Source organism: Ylistrum balloti, unplaced genomic scaffold (genome assembly GCF_031769215.1).
Source record: "Ylistrum balloti isolate Yb309-2 unplaced genomic scaffold, AGI_CSIRO_Ybal_v1 Utg371478, whole genome shotgun sequence".
Classification (NCBI taxonomy): domain Eukaryota; kingdom Metazoa; phylum Mollusca; class Bivalvia; order Pectinida; family Pectinidae; genus Ylistrum; species Ylistrum balloti.
The window spans coordinates 30,001-46,195 of record NW_026782768.1 but is presented as its reverse complement, the minus strand read 5'-3'; the positions used below and the strand labels follow the sequence as shown (position 1 = coordinate 46,195).

Below are 16,195 nucleotides of genomic sequence, written 5' to 3'. Positions count from 1 at the left end.
ATAATGTCCCTAGTTTATATACAGTAAAACCTCGATATAATGTCCCTAGTTTATATACAGTAAAACCTCGATATAATGTCCCTTGTTTATATACAGTAAAACCTCGATATAATGTCCCTTGTTTATATACAGTAAAACCTCGATATAATGTCCCTAGTTTATATACAGTAAAACCTCGATATAATGTCCCTCGTTTATAAACAGTAAAAACTCTCCTTGATTATGTAATATAAACGTTAGATTGATTTATTTGTTTAACGGGTTTTACGTCCACTACTACGACCTCTCGACCTTTCATTAGACCAGAAAAGGCAGGGAAATGAGTAGGGAGATGATAGTGGGAAGTGGACATTAGGCAGAGAGGGGCCATCTATGCTATCAGACCTATGATTTAACTATACTTTTGAAGGCGACACCCTTGGCCGGCGTTTAAAAAACCTTCCAAAATAATGACCCTAGATTATATAAGGCACCTTGTCGATGTATTGCAGCACTTCGATATTGTGACCTTCGTTTATGTTTGGAATTACATCGAGAAAATCATCCTAATTTCCATTTAGCAAATCCTTAATAAAATGCCGTACCGTACACCTTGATACGTTGACCAACTGTATAACAACAACACAATTAAATCAACTTTATCCGAGGTTTAACCGTAAACCATGGAGACGTCAGTAAATGATGATTTTTTTAATAAATACTATAACAGGAAGCCATTATCAGCTGGAGGCGGAAATCAATTGATATCCAAACAAATGCTTAAAGAGCCTTTAATTTCACAAAATATGAAAAGAGAAAAAATAAAAAAAAGAAATATTTAAAAAAAAATATTAATTCCGATAAATATGATTTTTTTAAACAAAAAAACAAACAAACAAAAAACCCAAGCAAAACAAATCCCTTTTTGTTTCTGAGTGACTACAAGCTACTGTCCCGAACCCCTATTCTCTTACCTCAATGTATGAAGATGCTTATCATTATCTGAAGTTTGGTGGACCTAACCTTTAACTTCTGTAAAATTTCCGTAAGTGTTGAGAGATGTGTTATCTTAAACAAGTACCTCTGTTGAACAGTTCCACGATCCAGGATATCCCACGGTCACCCACACCAGGTATGTACCGATCCACATCATTTGGGTCCATGGCATCCCCTTCATTTTATTCTCGTCTCTTCTGTAAGACCTATATTTATTCGGTTATCTCCTTACTCGCCCTGAAGAAGAAAGAATAGGAAACATACTTTTACTTGATATGTTTCAGTTATTAATAAGCTAATGTTGTTGTGGTTTTGTGACGAGAAATTTTCAAAATACATTATATATTTATCATCAAAACATAGCAAAATGTCCGTTTCAAAATTTTGGTGATTTATAGTTGCGAATGAGTGCACAAAACTTACCTGTTTTACCCGCCCACGAGATAGAATTATGCCTGACTTCAGTAATATTAACACTGCTTACAAGTTGCATGCATTTGGTGAAGTGTTCGCCGGGCTATGGGAACGATTGCCGCTGTGGCTTTTTATCGGACTTAAGGTTTCCATTGGTCAATAGTGCAGTATCGACCCATTAAAACTTATCTTTTATCAATGGCATTAATGATATCTACTGGACTTTACCGACTTACCTGACCGGACTTTACCGACTTACCGGACTTTACCGACTTACCGGACTTTACCGACTTACCGGACTTTACCGGAATGAAGGTTAAACACAGGTCTTTAAGGGATTCACTAAAACCTGATAGAGATTTGTATAACTTAGAGACTAAGCTCAGTACTTTTTCATTGCATATTATATTTTTTAAAAATCAATTCGATATTCTTATGTAATTTGACAACAACGAAACATAAATTGGACATTGAAACACGTTCTTTGGGCTTGTATCACCACCAATAAGAACAATCTGTGTAATGTTTAGATGACTAACACTGCCGCAAGGCCAAGGACCTGTGTGTAGAGTACATTGCTCTTAGGTATACAATGAGCGAGAGGGAATACACCGGTAGAGATAGTATACAATGGGCGAAAAATGTACATTTGGCGAGATGGTATACAATGGGCGAGATGGTATACAGTGGGCGAGATGGTGTACAGTGGGCGAGATGGTATACAATGGGCGAGATGGGTATACAAAGAGCGAGATGGTATACAGTGGACGAGATGGTATACAGTGGGCGAGATGGTATACAAAGAGCGAGATGTTATACAGGGGACGAGATGGTATACAGTGGGTGGGATGGTATACAGTGGGCGACATGGTATACAAAGAGTGATATGTATACAATGGACAAGTTACAATGCTATCTAATACTATTTTCACTCAAAAAATGTTTAATTAAAACATACCGGGATTTTTTAAAGTAATGCTCCTCTACATATTCCCCATCAATTCTTTATGAGATGTAACTATCAAATAAAACCAGTTATCCTTATCAGCGTTATTACTACTGTTGCACAGTTTGCTTTTTCTCTGAGTGTTTTCTAGACGTCCGATTTTGATGTTAAGGTCATGCGCGGACAATCTAAATCTTCTAGTTATTTCTATAAGTTTTGCTTCAGTTGACTTACATTAATAACACTGTAAATCATTGTTGTCACCGACATGTAGGTATAAGGATTTGTCTTTTAACATTCAATAATCTTTGTTTTAGTGTGTTATATACAACAGCGACAGGTCTACATGCAATAATGTAGGTGTTTCCAATATGTACTAAGGTAGTAAGAAAGTTTTTTTCCGAGTCAATCTTTAAAGAACAAAGGGGAAAGACACGACGACATTTCAAATACAGTAATAATTTATAAATACTTGTTACAAATTATTTTGTTATAATGATTATATAAAAAAATCATTTCGTACCATCGAATATTTATCTTTGCTTTGAATACATGAAATGGAATTCCTTTAATGGTGGTGTTTTGTTTGTCGTTGCTGAATAGCTGTGCTGATAGGGAGTTCAAATAATCATCCTCGTCATTTCGACAGGGTTGCTAGCGGTTAATTACATAACCTTATTTCAAATCGAGAAAAGCAGATTTAGCCAGATAACAGTGTTTACATTGCAATTCAATTGACTACTCTAAACAACAATTTCCGGCGACTATTACGTCACTGTGCTACAAAACAGAAATGTGAAATAAGGATTCTGCAGAGAGTCTCAGATTCCGAATATTGTAAAATAAATCAGTTTACGATTAGATATTTTACATTAAATTACGATCTGAATGGAAGTGTTTTACAAAATTGCAGGAGAATTATTATCATCGAAGTGTTAACTTACTATACGATTACCTTGATATATGAGGCGATAACACAGGTACAGGTGTACGGACAGTTCGATTTTGCACGTGAATGTTTCTAACACACAACAAACAGGTAGATTTAAGTATATGTAAATGATCAGTCAAAAGAAAATTGTAACTTTTGTCATCCTCAACAACTCATCATAACAAATAAATAAGTTGATATCACTTACCATGTCCTTCGTTGAAATATTTCAGTTATCTCATTTTGAAAAAAATCCATATTATCTTTTCAAGTTATTACTTTGAACTAATGTATAGTAAGCTTATTGAATAGCTGTTGAATTGCTCGCTCTGTGACAAGCACAGGTCATTTTATGGTGATACCTCCTTTCCATAGCTGTCACCTGGAACATGATGCGGGAGGCCCGTCTCGAATGTTATATTGAGAATTGCGGTAAAGTGTCTATCCCAGGCAGCAGGTGTTCTAAATCACTTAGGCAACACTATATAACAGAGTAGAGAGCAAGCCACTCACCTCCAACCTTCAATTGAGGTTTTAAGTCCGATTAAGATTTGTTAATTTCTTTCATGTATGTAATATTTTCAATCAAAAACAAAACTCGGGTTGTTTTTGTGTTTATATTCGCTGCCCAATGGAAATACAATTTTGTCAACATAAGTATAATCCAAACTCAAATTCAATAAAACTAGAGAAAAATGTGAACACGGAGACTAATAAAACAGGTGCAACAGGAATACGGCCATGTGTTCCGGAAAAATTAGCGTCATCGACGACAATCGTACTATAAATCTGGCTCAAACAACGCTAGTAATATCACGTTCGCAAGTACAACAACGGAACGTATCTTTGAAGTATAATTTAGTTCACAGGAGTTACCTCCCCTTCCCGTTTCTGATCCGCCATTTTGCGGTGTTTTGCTCATAATGTCCATATTTGGTGTCCACGTTCTGTTAAGTGGCACCATACTGATCAAACTTTCAAAATATGTAGAATATAATCTGAAGAAGAGATAATGTTCCTCTGTTGTTGTAAGCTGGTCACGAACTCTGTCATATCTTCTTTCGTCACTTACAGTATTTACATTGTAAAACATTATCTTATCACGGGGACGCCTGTGGACTAGATCAGGTCAACTGATTCAGTTCACATGGAGTAAATAATCGTTATCAAGAAAGACTAGAATTTATATAGAACGGACCACGCCTCATACTCTTGCGCACAATTCAAGGAGGACCATTAATCTTGGAACGCAAAACCGGAAATTCCGAAATGTTTGTTTACGTGGTTTTATTGTTGGGTTTGGCCGTAAAACAGGTACGATTTGTTTGTTATAAGTTCCTTACGCCAAAACCAATGACGTCACATTTACTTCATCTCGTTTACTGCCAACCGGGAATCATGTCTTCCTCCCTTAATAATTAAGACAAATGATGATGTGAATTCAGTCGGGAACATATTATCCTCGCAATGAAAGGTTCATGAAGTCGGAGATAAGTAAGCATTGTATCACTAATTATTTCTTGGAGAGTTCAGAAGCCATTTTACCTACCTCCGAAATGTACCGATGTCCAAATCCGAAATATGACGACTGGTGGGAGACAATACTAAACTATGTCGTATCACAGTAATTGTTTTGATATTGGGAAACAGGAACTTAGAGGGTACACCGGAAATGGTCCTGTATGATCACGTTGTTGCAGGTCACACCGGAAATGGTCCTGTTTGTTAACTTTGTTGCAGGTGACATCGGAAATTGCCCTGTATGATCACTTTGTTGCAGGTTACACCGGAAATGAATCTGTATAAATTTTTGCCATGTTTTATCGAATTTGAGTTTTGATTATGATTGTGTTGAACTATTGGTATTTCCTTGTAGTTTTTATTGCAGGTTACCTCGGGAATGGTCCCGTGTGTTAACTTTGTTGCAGGTTAGATCTAGAATAATCTTGTTTGTTCAGGTCTTTGAATGTCATTTCAATTGGGTACAACAAAATAGTGGAACACAAGTCCATCTAATTTTAAAATTGGGTTATTTTCATTTTCTTCTATTAGGGTAAATACTGACTGATATGTAAGAATTTTATTTCTAAGCACAGTTATTTTTCCTTTATATAAAATGATTCACTTTGATTACGGCACATTGTAAATATTTTTTCGATGCTAATAAAGTCATAACAAGTGAACCTGTTGAGAATTGAACAGCTTTGAATGTTTATTGTATGATACCTTCTGAATTTAAGAACTGTAAGGAAACAACAAATGTTTATTGTGAGGAATGTGTTTTCTGAGGTGATCAACGTTAAGAATGAGTCCTATTGAAGGATAAAGGTATCAGTTATGTGTATAATGTCATTCCTTTGGAGAAAAATCGTACAGACTAATTCATGTACGTTTTTAGCAATGAAAATGTCTTTCAAATTAACATTTCATTTATGCAATCACTGTTGTCTGGCAGAAGGTGTCATTTTGCATTCGGTGGGTGAAGCGACCGGAAGTGCATTCGCTGTAGCCAACATAAACACCGGAAATGATCTGCTTGCTGAGCTGTAGGTAAATGACATTGTTTTCTATGTAGGCTACTTCAGAAACAATCCTGTCTGTCAGAGTACTCGGACTAAACAACCCTCAAAATCTCATGGCTACTGAAACAAAGGGTGCTGTATGCTGTGTAAACTACGAACCCCCCGGTATCTTTGGTTGTAAAGAAAGTTGTTCCATCACCATAGAAGTCTGCTACTTGTAAGTATTCCTCGCTTTATTGGTGTGACACCTTGCTAACACAATGCTCTGTTATTACATCATGTCACTTACCTTCAAAATTATTCAAAATGAATCACCTGCTAAGTTTGAATCCCGTTATGTTACGATGTCACGGCGTTCATTCATTTCATTATTCAGCTGATTTTTTTTCTATTCATATTCCCTTAGCAACGATAAACATAGTCGCGTTTTCCTCTCGCGAGAATATATGTATGAGATAGGATGAAATTCTCCTTTGTTTTGTTATCTTTTCCTTCTATTTAGATTCTCCTAGCAACGATAAACATAGATGCGTTGCACTCTCGCGAGAATATATGTATGAGACGAGATGAAATTCTGTTTTGTTTTGTCTTCTTTTTTTAATACGTCGAATATTAATACTGGACACAAAAAGTTAAAGATGACGAACATGTGATTTTTTTCAGCCATCAAAAAGAATAAAGTTTAACACTCCTTGACCACTTTTTTATCACCAATGTATGCACGGTAACGTTTCGGTAACGATTTGCACGTGCAACCTACGATAAACGTGCAACAAGACATCGTATAACCCTGGGTTAAGACCAGACTGTCAATTGTGGTTTTATTGACAGTCTGCATGGACTTTACGTCAAATCAATTAACAAATGTTGTGCTCCTTCTGAATGTCTTGCCATTTTGCGTCCTGATTTGAACATCTGTTAGTATGAGACGCCACATGACAGCTGCAGAGGCTGGACGAACAGTCGGCATGCTGCAAACAGGACGACCACATCGAACTGAGGCCTGGACAAATAAAATGTGTTTCAGAGTGTCATTGCTCGATCACCGAATAGATTCCAGATGACCTTTGTTGATCGGTAGACCACGATGTACGACAGCCTATCAGGATATTTATTTAAGCAGTCTTACTTGGTGAAATCGGTTTGCAAGTCCACCATATTGAATAACGACTTCCTTTAGGTAACTGGAAGAAGAATTTCTATACAAACAATGAGGAATAGACTTCACAACTCTGGACTATACCATTAGAGTCCCGTTCTACGACCTTGATTCACACGCCGTCACCGTGTAGCTCGGCAGTATAGGGCACCTGTGTCAGTGTAAGTCCAGGTTTTAGTCCGGTGGCAGACACCATCAGGCGTACATCGCGGTCCGTACAAAGTTTTTTTGCTGTTTCTATATCTCTGATATGTGCGCTTTCAAAATCTGTATGATGCCACTCTGTCATCCTTGGGGATTCCGAACAATATGCAAATGAAGGCCGCCATTACTGAAAATCTTTTTATCAATTTCTCAGTAACAATGAATGGTATCGAAATCATTTTGATGTCTATCCCCATGTTTTGAGAGGTGAAGACTCGGCGCAAGTCATTTCAATAGGGATCACATGGTATCAACAACAAAAAATGAACAATTATATGTGGACATTCGTGATGACAGGAGACATTTAGCATGGGACGGGTGAGAGGTAATGGTTTGGGCAGGCGATCAGTTTTGATTGAACGTGGTGGTAGCCTCCCACGTTACGGTACCGGGATGAAACCCTTTGTGGGTGCTGTTGGCCCTAAGTTTGTACTGAAGGACGACAATGCTCGACTAGAACTAGAAATGTGAATTAGGAATTAGTAGCTTCAATCGATCGAGCATGCGTAGGACATATTACACAACGTATTATTAGTCATCCGCAGCTTCCTGTCAACCGACATTACCTTGCTGATGGTCTTCGTCAAGAATTGCCACGAGTTCCACATATGGTTATACGGCACCTCATTCGCAGCATGTCAAGCCGATGTTGTGCCTTCATTGGACCCATAGAGTGCATACTCTCTATTTATAGCCATTGGAACTTTAACTTTGTTTTAGAGGGTTATAGACTTTTAAAGTTTTTTTTTGTTTTTTGTTTTTTTTTAACACACGCCACGCGTGGATGAAATTGAGTGAAAAGGTGATCCGATTTTGATAAGGGACATTTACTATAAGTAGAAATGTAAAGAAAAAATAAAATAAAAAAAAAATAATAAAAAAAAAAAAATAAATGTATCCAAATTTTAAAGTGCTTCATTATCTATATCCCTGTACGTGAAATGTACGTAAACAGTTTCCAGCCCGTCTTTCTAACTTTCATACCTTTGTTGGTTGTTTCAGAGATAGCACTTCCAGTTCTTGTGTGAAAACATTTACCAGCAATGTCCTTCCTGCGGGGTATGGTGAAACCCATTTTGGTTCACCGATTGGGAACCTGTCTAATCCAGTCATTATCCATATTCCAACATGGTCGGTAAGTACTCGTCAAAAACACTCAAGGCATGGTCCAGGCGGTGGGGTGGGGGTGGGGGCATTCCAGATCTCTAGATTTAGAGACGTGTTTACTGTGTTACTACACACAATTTTAGCGCACGCGTAAAAGCGAAATGTCATTTATTTCAAACCCAATATCTGCCCCAAGGGGCTGTGAAGTAACTCTGAGAGATCAGAATGCTGAAACTTAGCTCCTTCAGAAATCCAACAACGAAGCGACCAAGTTCCCAAAAATTCAAATGTATGTTATAGATATATATATGTCCAATTATATTAGGGGTTTTATTAATATACAAGTAGTTCTTGTAATGGGGGTGGGGGTGGGGCGGTTTTTTTTAATACGATCGAATGCTATTTCAACGAAATAAAATTTTGCGATCTGGATGTAAAAGATATCTTATACACACGTATCTCATTATTTCACAGACTTAATATTCACAACCACTTTAATGTACCGCGAAAAAGCGAAAATATAATCCCGCGAAAAAAACAGGTAATACGGTATTTTGAAATTACGTTGAAAGTCACCTTCCTTGGATCGTACTTTGACATCAGAATCAATATTTATATATCTTATAGATAAAGTGTAAAATGCATTCAAGCGTTTAACATGGTTAAGATACAACAAACGATAAGAGAAATTATGTAGGAACCAGAAGTAGAAAACCCGACAAAAGGCCTAAGCGCTTCAAATTCTCAAGTACGACCAACATCAAGTCCGTATCAATATTTGATCAATCTCGAATGTCGTTTTCATCTTTCCACTTTATAATGATGTTCAACATTTCTGTGATAAAAACTTCGCTGCGGAAAGCTGCATAATAAGGCATAGTGGTGAGAGGCATGGGTACTAGGGTGTCGATATTACTGTACAGTGTACATCGGCACCGCCATCATCCTCAAATATCCCGTCCGGACCACGTAACTGACTTATCAGTCGAGAGAAACATTCATAAAATTTAAGGAACACTTATTAATCTGAAACTTTCAGGCACTTACATCATTCCATTTCGATTTCTAGAATATAATTTGAATAAATGTAGATTGCTAGGTCTGATTTAGTGTATATTTTTTTGTTCGTTAAGATGCGCTCACTAAAATGATGTATTGTGTTTTAAAAGTCAAGCGTCCAATATAACTACGACAGGTAATTGCGAGCGTAGCTCGAACAGCTTCTAAAGATAGCACGTGCGCAGGAATAAAAGGTAGAAAAGTTCGTACTTACTGTAATGCTTTGCGCCAATGGTGGATAGCAACATGGCGGACATAGCAACAGATAGTCTCACTCACCAAGACGCTTCGTCACGTGCACAAAAAAACAAGTGTCTGGCTGGACGAGTCTAAGCGATTAGTATTTGGACTGGCAAACCTACAGAGGTTGTCGGAAAGGTTAAAACTGGAAACAGACAATACCATTAAATAGTTAGGAACACAGTAAATACAATATTCAAGAATGAAGAGTTCTTTAAACTTCATGTTAGATAAATATTGTGATCTGTTACGTTTGTTTACCACAATGAAATACGTTAGTGATACTAATATGCTCGCTCCAGATGACTTTGCCATAATTCATATTATGAATAACTTTATGCAGTAGTTTCGTTCTCACTCATCATTGTTTCGTTTTCCTGTAATTTTACAGGGTCGTTCTAGATACCGTGTTACAGCTTATGCAGATGGCAACTTTCAAAATATCATTGGTCAGTTGGTGGTACAGCCTAATCCCAGGGACATCGCCCCTGATGAACTACACGCAGTTACTCACCACGCATCTATGGCGTACTTCCGTACAGGAGCTTCGTGAGTATATTTTATCTGTAAATCAATTATCTCAAGACATCCTTTCTTAAAGCTGAAACAGTTTCATGCTAATGGAAGTCCACGAAATTCATCTATACTTACAATTGAAAAAATATCTCCAAATCCGGAAGTACCGGAGGTACACATAGACGCATGACCGCGTTCAAAGTCACATTCACGAGAGAATACAAAATAATATTTACATAAAAATGATTTATAAAACAGCTTTGATCGAATGAAACCGGATTTTCATGTAACCCTCGTTGTTATACTCCGTAGTTTCGGACTTTTCCGAGTTTTACAATCCGTGGTAACCGTAAGTATTGTATCTGGGACACCCAACAATGATTCTAGAAAAACATGCGCTATGACACAGGCTATGCCCAAAATTATACTATGATATTTTATGAAGTAATTCTTAGAAGTTTTAAGGATGAAAAATTAGAACTTCGAGAGGAGTTTGATTTTAAAACAAATTTAAAGTGCTTTTTATCACATACTTAAGAAAAGTTAGATTTTGACAAGTTTGAAGTGTAGAGGACAAAATCAAACGGAGGCAGCCATTTTGTTGTGCTACTTTCAAGCCATCACATAACATCATTATCCATATAATGACATCACATTTGATTTTTAGCTGACACACTCAATGAAAAACGATCCAATATATAGTACACTAGTGAAATTTATACAAAAATATGGGCGAATTCAAGGGATACGTGCTACGCGTGCATTCATTTCATGTTAGATTTTATGAAACGAGTTTTCTTGCGAGCTTTGATGAGCAAGCATTGGAACGAGTTTCATAAAACATCACGTGAAATAAAATCCAATTAAAGATATTGTTTATCACATATGTCAGAAAAGTTATATTTTGACAAATTTTTATGTAAAAAATGTTGAGAAAATGAAAAAAAAAAAATGCTGCCGTTTTCTTGCTTTATGTCAATTAATGACACAACATCAATGTAACTTCGATCGATTCCGAAGTTACGTACTAGTATTCAATGTAACTACGATCGATTCCGAAGTGACGTACTAGTATTCAATGTAACTACGATCGATTCCGAAGTAACGTATTCAATGTAACTACGATCGATTCCGAAGTGACGTATTCAATGTAACTACGATTGATTCCGAAGTGACGTATTCAATGTAACTACGATCGATTCCGAAGTAACGTATTCAATGTAACTTCGATCGATTCCGAAGTGACGTATTCAATGTACCTACGATCGATTCCGAAGTGACGTATTCAATGTACCTACGATCGATTCCGAAGTGACGTATTCAATGTAACTTCGATCGATTCCGAAGTGACGTATTCAATGTAACTACGATCGATTTCGAAGTGACGTATTCGATGTACCTACGATCGATTCCGAAGTGACGTATTCAATGTAACTTCGATCGATTCCGAAGTGACGTATTCAATGTACCTACGATCGATTCCGAAGTGACGTATTCAATGAAAACCGCTCCAGGAAATAGATGGATTCACTTCAAAACAGACGAATTCATTAAATAAATGACGATAACACTGGATAACGGACAAATTCATTGCATAACAAGAATTCACTGAATAACAGATAGATACACTGAATAACAGATAGATACACTGAATAACAGAAAGATACATTGAATAACAGATAGATACACTGAATAACAGATAGATACACTGAATAACAGATAGATACACTGGAATAACAGGTAGATACACTGAATAACAGATAGATACACTGAATAACAGATAGATACACTGAATAACAGATAGATACACTGGAATAACTACGGTTGTCTCTCCTAAATTTACCATTTGTATTTTTTCGTCTACCGACAGACTGGACAATATTGTTTGTCTTTGCTAAATTTACCATTTGTATCTGACAGCCTATCGACAGATTACAAGATATTCCAATGCCAAGCTGATCCCTCCCTTCACCAGACCTGTAATGAACAAGGCCTGGTGGTGTGTAAAGACCCTTACTACGGCGTGGCCTGTTCCCAACAATGTTCCATATTTCCAGTGCAAGGTGCCTTTCGAGGAACATGTATCCAAGGAGTTGGTCCGATATGTCAGACGGGTATGTAAACTCTCAATATTCTCTCCCCAAACGTTTGTTTTCAATAATGAATGAAGGATGTCTAGTACTATATTCCACCTTGTCGGTACGAGATTAAAAACAGAATTGTGCTTCTCTCATCCTTTTGTCGGTATGTTGACTAAAAATGCACAACTTTATATATATTATTTAAAAATTAGACTTAAAGCTCAAAATCTTCTACTCTACACCATAGATCCATCTTCTCCGTGTTATAGGTTGGACTGGTCAACATTGTTCCATTCCCGATCTCTGTTCTAACAATCCCTGCCAAAACAGCGGCCACTGTGTGACTGACTCTACAGTTCCAGCGTACGGATACCGCTGTGAGTGTTCTAGAGGCTGGACCGGGCGACTTTGTGACCAGATTGATGCTTGTTCTTTCCATTCCTGCAATCACGGAAATTGTACTAACGACAACACTGAAACCCATGGTTACCGTTGCCAGTGTCGCAGTGGCTGGACTGGTGACGTTTGTGATGTCGATTTCAACGAATGTCAATTTCCAGGAACGTGCTCTGACCGTGGCACGTGCCGCAATTTGGCGGGATCATTTTCCTGCAATTGTGAAGCCGGTTGGTCTGGAAAAACATGTGACACAAGCCTCTGTCCTACAGGTACAAATATTCTGTGTTGGATTGCAGCCCAATATCTGACATGGTGTCTTAGGTTGGTTCAGTGTTAACAGAAAAACCGAAATAATGATGTTAAACCCAATCAATCAATCAATCAATACTTTCGTAACGTAAAGATCTTTTTTGTTTTTGTTTTTGTCATTTTAAACATGTTTTTTAACATGTTTTCCATATTCTAATTAACATTAAACATATTTGTTTCCAATTTATTTCCGAGATGTATAGAGCGTACTAATTAAAACGTGACGTTATATATGTTTATCTGACATATTGTCGGGTGTTGCAAATGTTTTTTCTTTTCATCTTTTTTTTCACGCTTCAATTGTTTGCAATTATAAAGAGATTGTGGAAGAAAAAGGGATGTTACTTTTATACAGGTCATCAAACTGACCATGATTTTTCTCATTAATTGTGTGATTTTTGTCCTCTACCGATATGTCACGAGAATCTAAATTCAAATTCAATAAAACTACGGCAGAGTATGAATAAAAGACATATTTATACGGATACTGATCTTGTCAATCTAAGCAAGTGATGTCACGTTCCAAAGTGAGAACAAGGACAGCAACATCGGAACAACCAGGCTTACTAATTATTTATTTAATAAACTAATTAATTAACCCTTTACTCTGGCAATATTTTAAAAAGTCTGAGAAATGGAATATTGTTAACATGATACCCCTGAAAGGAATTCCTGTTACAACGTTCATAGATATGCTTATTAACGAGCTAGTAGTTATGTAATGCAACTGCTGTTTTTTTTTACCTTTATGCTTTTCCGCTGACATAAAAGTTATTTTCTATCTTGTAAATAGAAAAAAATGTATGTTCTTATAAGAACTTATATGACACTTGGTGGGCACGATAAGATAAATCAGAGAACACAACCGAGTTATGTCCTTTTAATAACTCTCTTGGATTGACCAAGATTTACATGCGGGTATCGTCGATGAAGCAGAAGGCGCTTATTCTTCGGGAACACCTGGTCTTATTTTCCTTGTACATTTTTTGGAGTCTTCGTGTAAATATTTCTTTTGGTCGTATTTTGCTCTAGTTTTATTGAATTTGACTTTGGATTATAATTATGTTGACATGTTGGTTTTTTCTTGTTTTTTTTTAAAGGAGAAGAGTACGACTTCTAACGTTTTATCTTTTGACTTGTGAAATATTCTACACGGAACTTGTTCTGCTTGATTTCTAACTAACCATACTCATTATCACGATCACGAATGTTTTCTTTTATTTGCCATAGGCTACATCGGTGCAAACTGTACTACCATAACGAGTTGTGAAAATAACGGATTCAAAGTGCAAGGGCCGACAGGGATAATATGCCAGTGTCCGTACGGATGGGCCGGAGCTAGATGTGAGATAGACGAAGACGAATGTGCCAGCGCAAATGCATGTCAGAATAACGGCACGTGTATCAATCGTCCGGGGTCATTCATCTGCGCATGTCAGAGTGGTTGGCGAGGCCATCGGTGTGAGGCGGACATAGATGAATGCGTGGCAAATCCCTGCATGCACGGGAATTGTTCGAATAGTGATGGTAGCTACCAGTGTACATGTGAGAATGGCTGGATGGGAATACACTGTGAAACGGATGTCGATGAATGCGAACACACAGTTTGTCAAAACAACGGCACTTGTATCAATTTCGCGGGAAATTTTCACTGTAAATGCCCGGATGGTTATGGCGGTGGATTATGTGAGTATGATATAGACGAATGTGCCAATGTTACATGTTTGAATTTCGGAGTATGTGTGGACGGTGTGAACGAGTTCACCTGTCAGTGCCCCCAGGGATACACTGGTAAGCTGTGTGAAGTGGATATTGATGAATGTTTGAGCAATCCGTGTGTTCACGGTACTTGTTCAGACGAAGTAGCACAATACAACTGCCATTGTCAACAGGGATGGAGCGGTGTCAACTGTGACAAAGATGTCGATGAATGTGACTTCTCCCCATGTGAAAACGGAGGAAACTGCACTAATAATCCCGGAAGTTACAGTTGTGCATGCGTTCTCGGATTTGTGGGTACAGGATGCGAAATCAACATCGATGATTGTTCAAGTTCTCCCTGCATGAACAATGCTACATGTGTAGATCAAATAAATGATTTTACTTGCCTTTGCTTTGGTCAGTTTACTGGTAAACAATGTAACGTATACAATTTCTGTGCTTACAATCCATGCGACCACGGTAAGTGTGTTGTGACTGATAAAACCCCAAAATGTCTGTGTGATTCAGGCTGGGAAGGAGTGTCCTGTCAGTATGATATTGATGAGTGTGCACAGGGGTCGCCCTGTTCAGATGGAAAGACATGTGTTAATACAGCCGGAAGTTATGAATGTGATTCCTGCAACGCCACCTACTGTGGTGTTAATGGCACGTGTTCCATTCAAAACAGTGTCCCGACATGCACCTGTGGCCATGGCTGGACGGGAGAGGACTGCTCACGTGAAGATTTCTGTGTTGGCAATCCTTGTAGCAGTCATCTTGAATGTGTCAACACTTTGGATGGATATATGTGTCACCATCACCACGACAAAGACTTATGTGTCGCCATGCCGTGTGAAAATGGCGGCTCGTGTGAGTTTCATGCACACTACACCCCTCCCAGCTACGAGTGTCACTGTTCTGACGGATGGACAGGGACCACGTGCACTACTGATATAGATGAATGCTCTACCAGCCCATGCGCATCTGACCATGTATGTGTTAATACTGCCGGAGGATATGCGTGTGTGAAACATGCTAACAAACGGTCCGCATTAGGTATGTATTATACCAAAATCAAACCACAAAATCATTACTGGGGACATAATGCTAAATAGGTATTGTCTTGTTTGATACAGGTTTGCTATGGGACGAATGTGGAATGTCTTATTCTTAATTACTTTTTGTTGTCTTTTGTTTCTGAAGTGATATAATTAATTGTTATAATTAGTGATTGTTGTTTTGGAAAGGACTTTGTAGGTACAAATGCATGTAGAGATCCCCCCTCTCCTCCACTCCCCGAAAAAAAGCCCCCCCCCCCATAAAAAAAAAACCCACATGCAGTTTCTATTGTCTTTATCCTTTTCCTACCAAATGTATGTTTGCAATTTTCAGTTAATACCACAGGTAATGTATGACAGTTAAAACGCGTATGAAAACATACTCATCTCTCTATCTAGTTGGTCGCTTTGTCTGAAACGCACTTTTTTGTCAGAAAATGATCATGGGATTGTCACGCTGGAAGTGGACAGCGTTATACAAAAATCTGATGTCGGAGACCTACATGACCTTCTGACGTCCTTGACCTGTGGAAATGGATGTGGGTCACCAGATTGCTCTGTTGAAATTCTGAGT

At 37.8% G+C, this 16,195-nt stretch overlaps 1 protein-coding gene across 1 annotated transcript in view; it reads left to right on the top strand.

Annotated features, from left to right (window-relative positions):
* Positions 1–4,877: 4,877 nt before the first annotated feature.
* LOC132562660 (neurogenic locus Notch protein-like) overlaps positions 4,878–16,195 on the top strand; it is a 31,142-nt gene continuing 19,824 nt past the window's right edge. The window contains exons 1-8 of the mRNA XM_060227416.1: positions 4,878–4,946; positions 5,842–6,005; positions 8,154–8,286; positions 9,949–10,106; positions 11,994–12,187; positions 12,424–12,822; positions 14,093–15,619; positions 16,056–16,195. The exon at positions 16,056–16,195 is cut by the window's right edge and continues 17 nt beyond it. Coding sequence (XP_060083399.1) covers positions 4,878–4,946; positions 5,842–6,005; positions 8,154–8,286; positions 9,949–10,106; positions 11,994–12,187; positions 12,424–12,822; positions 14,093–15,619; positions 16,056–16,195 — 2,784 coding nt within the window. The remainder of the gene's footprint in view (positions 4,947–5,841; positions 6,006–8,153; positions 8,287–9,948; positions 10,107–11,993; positions 12,188–12,423; positions 12,823–14,092; positions 15,620–16,055) is intronic.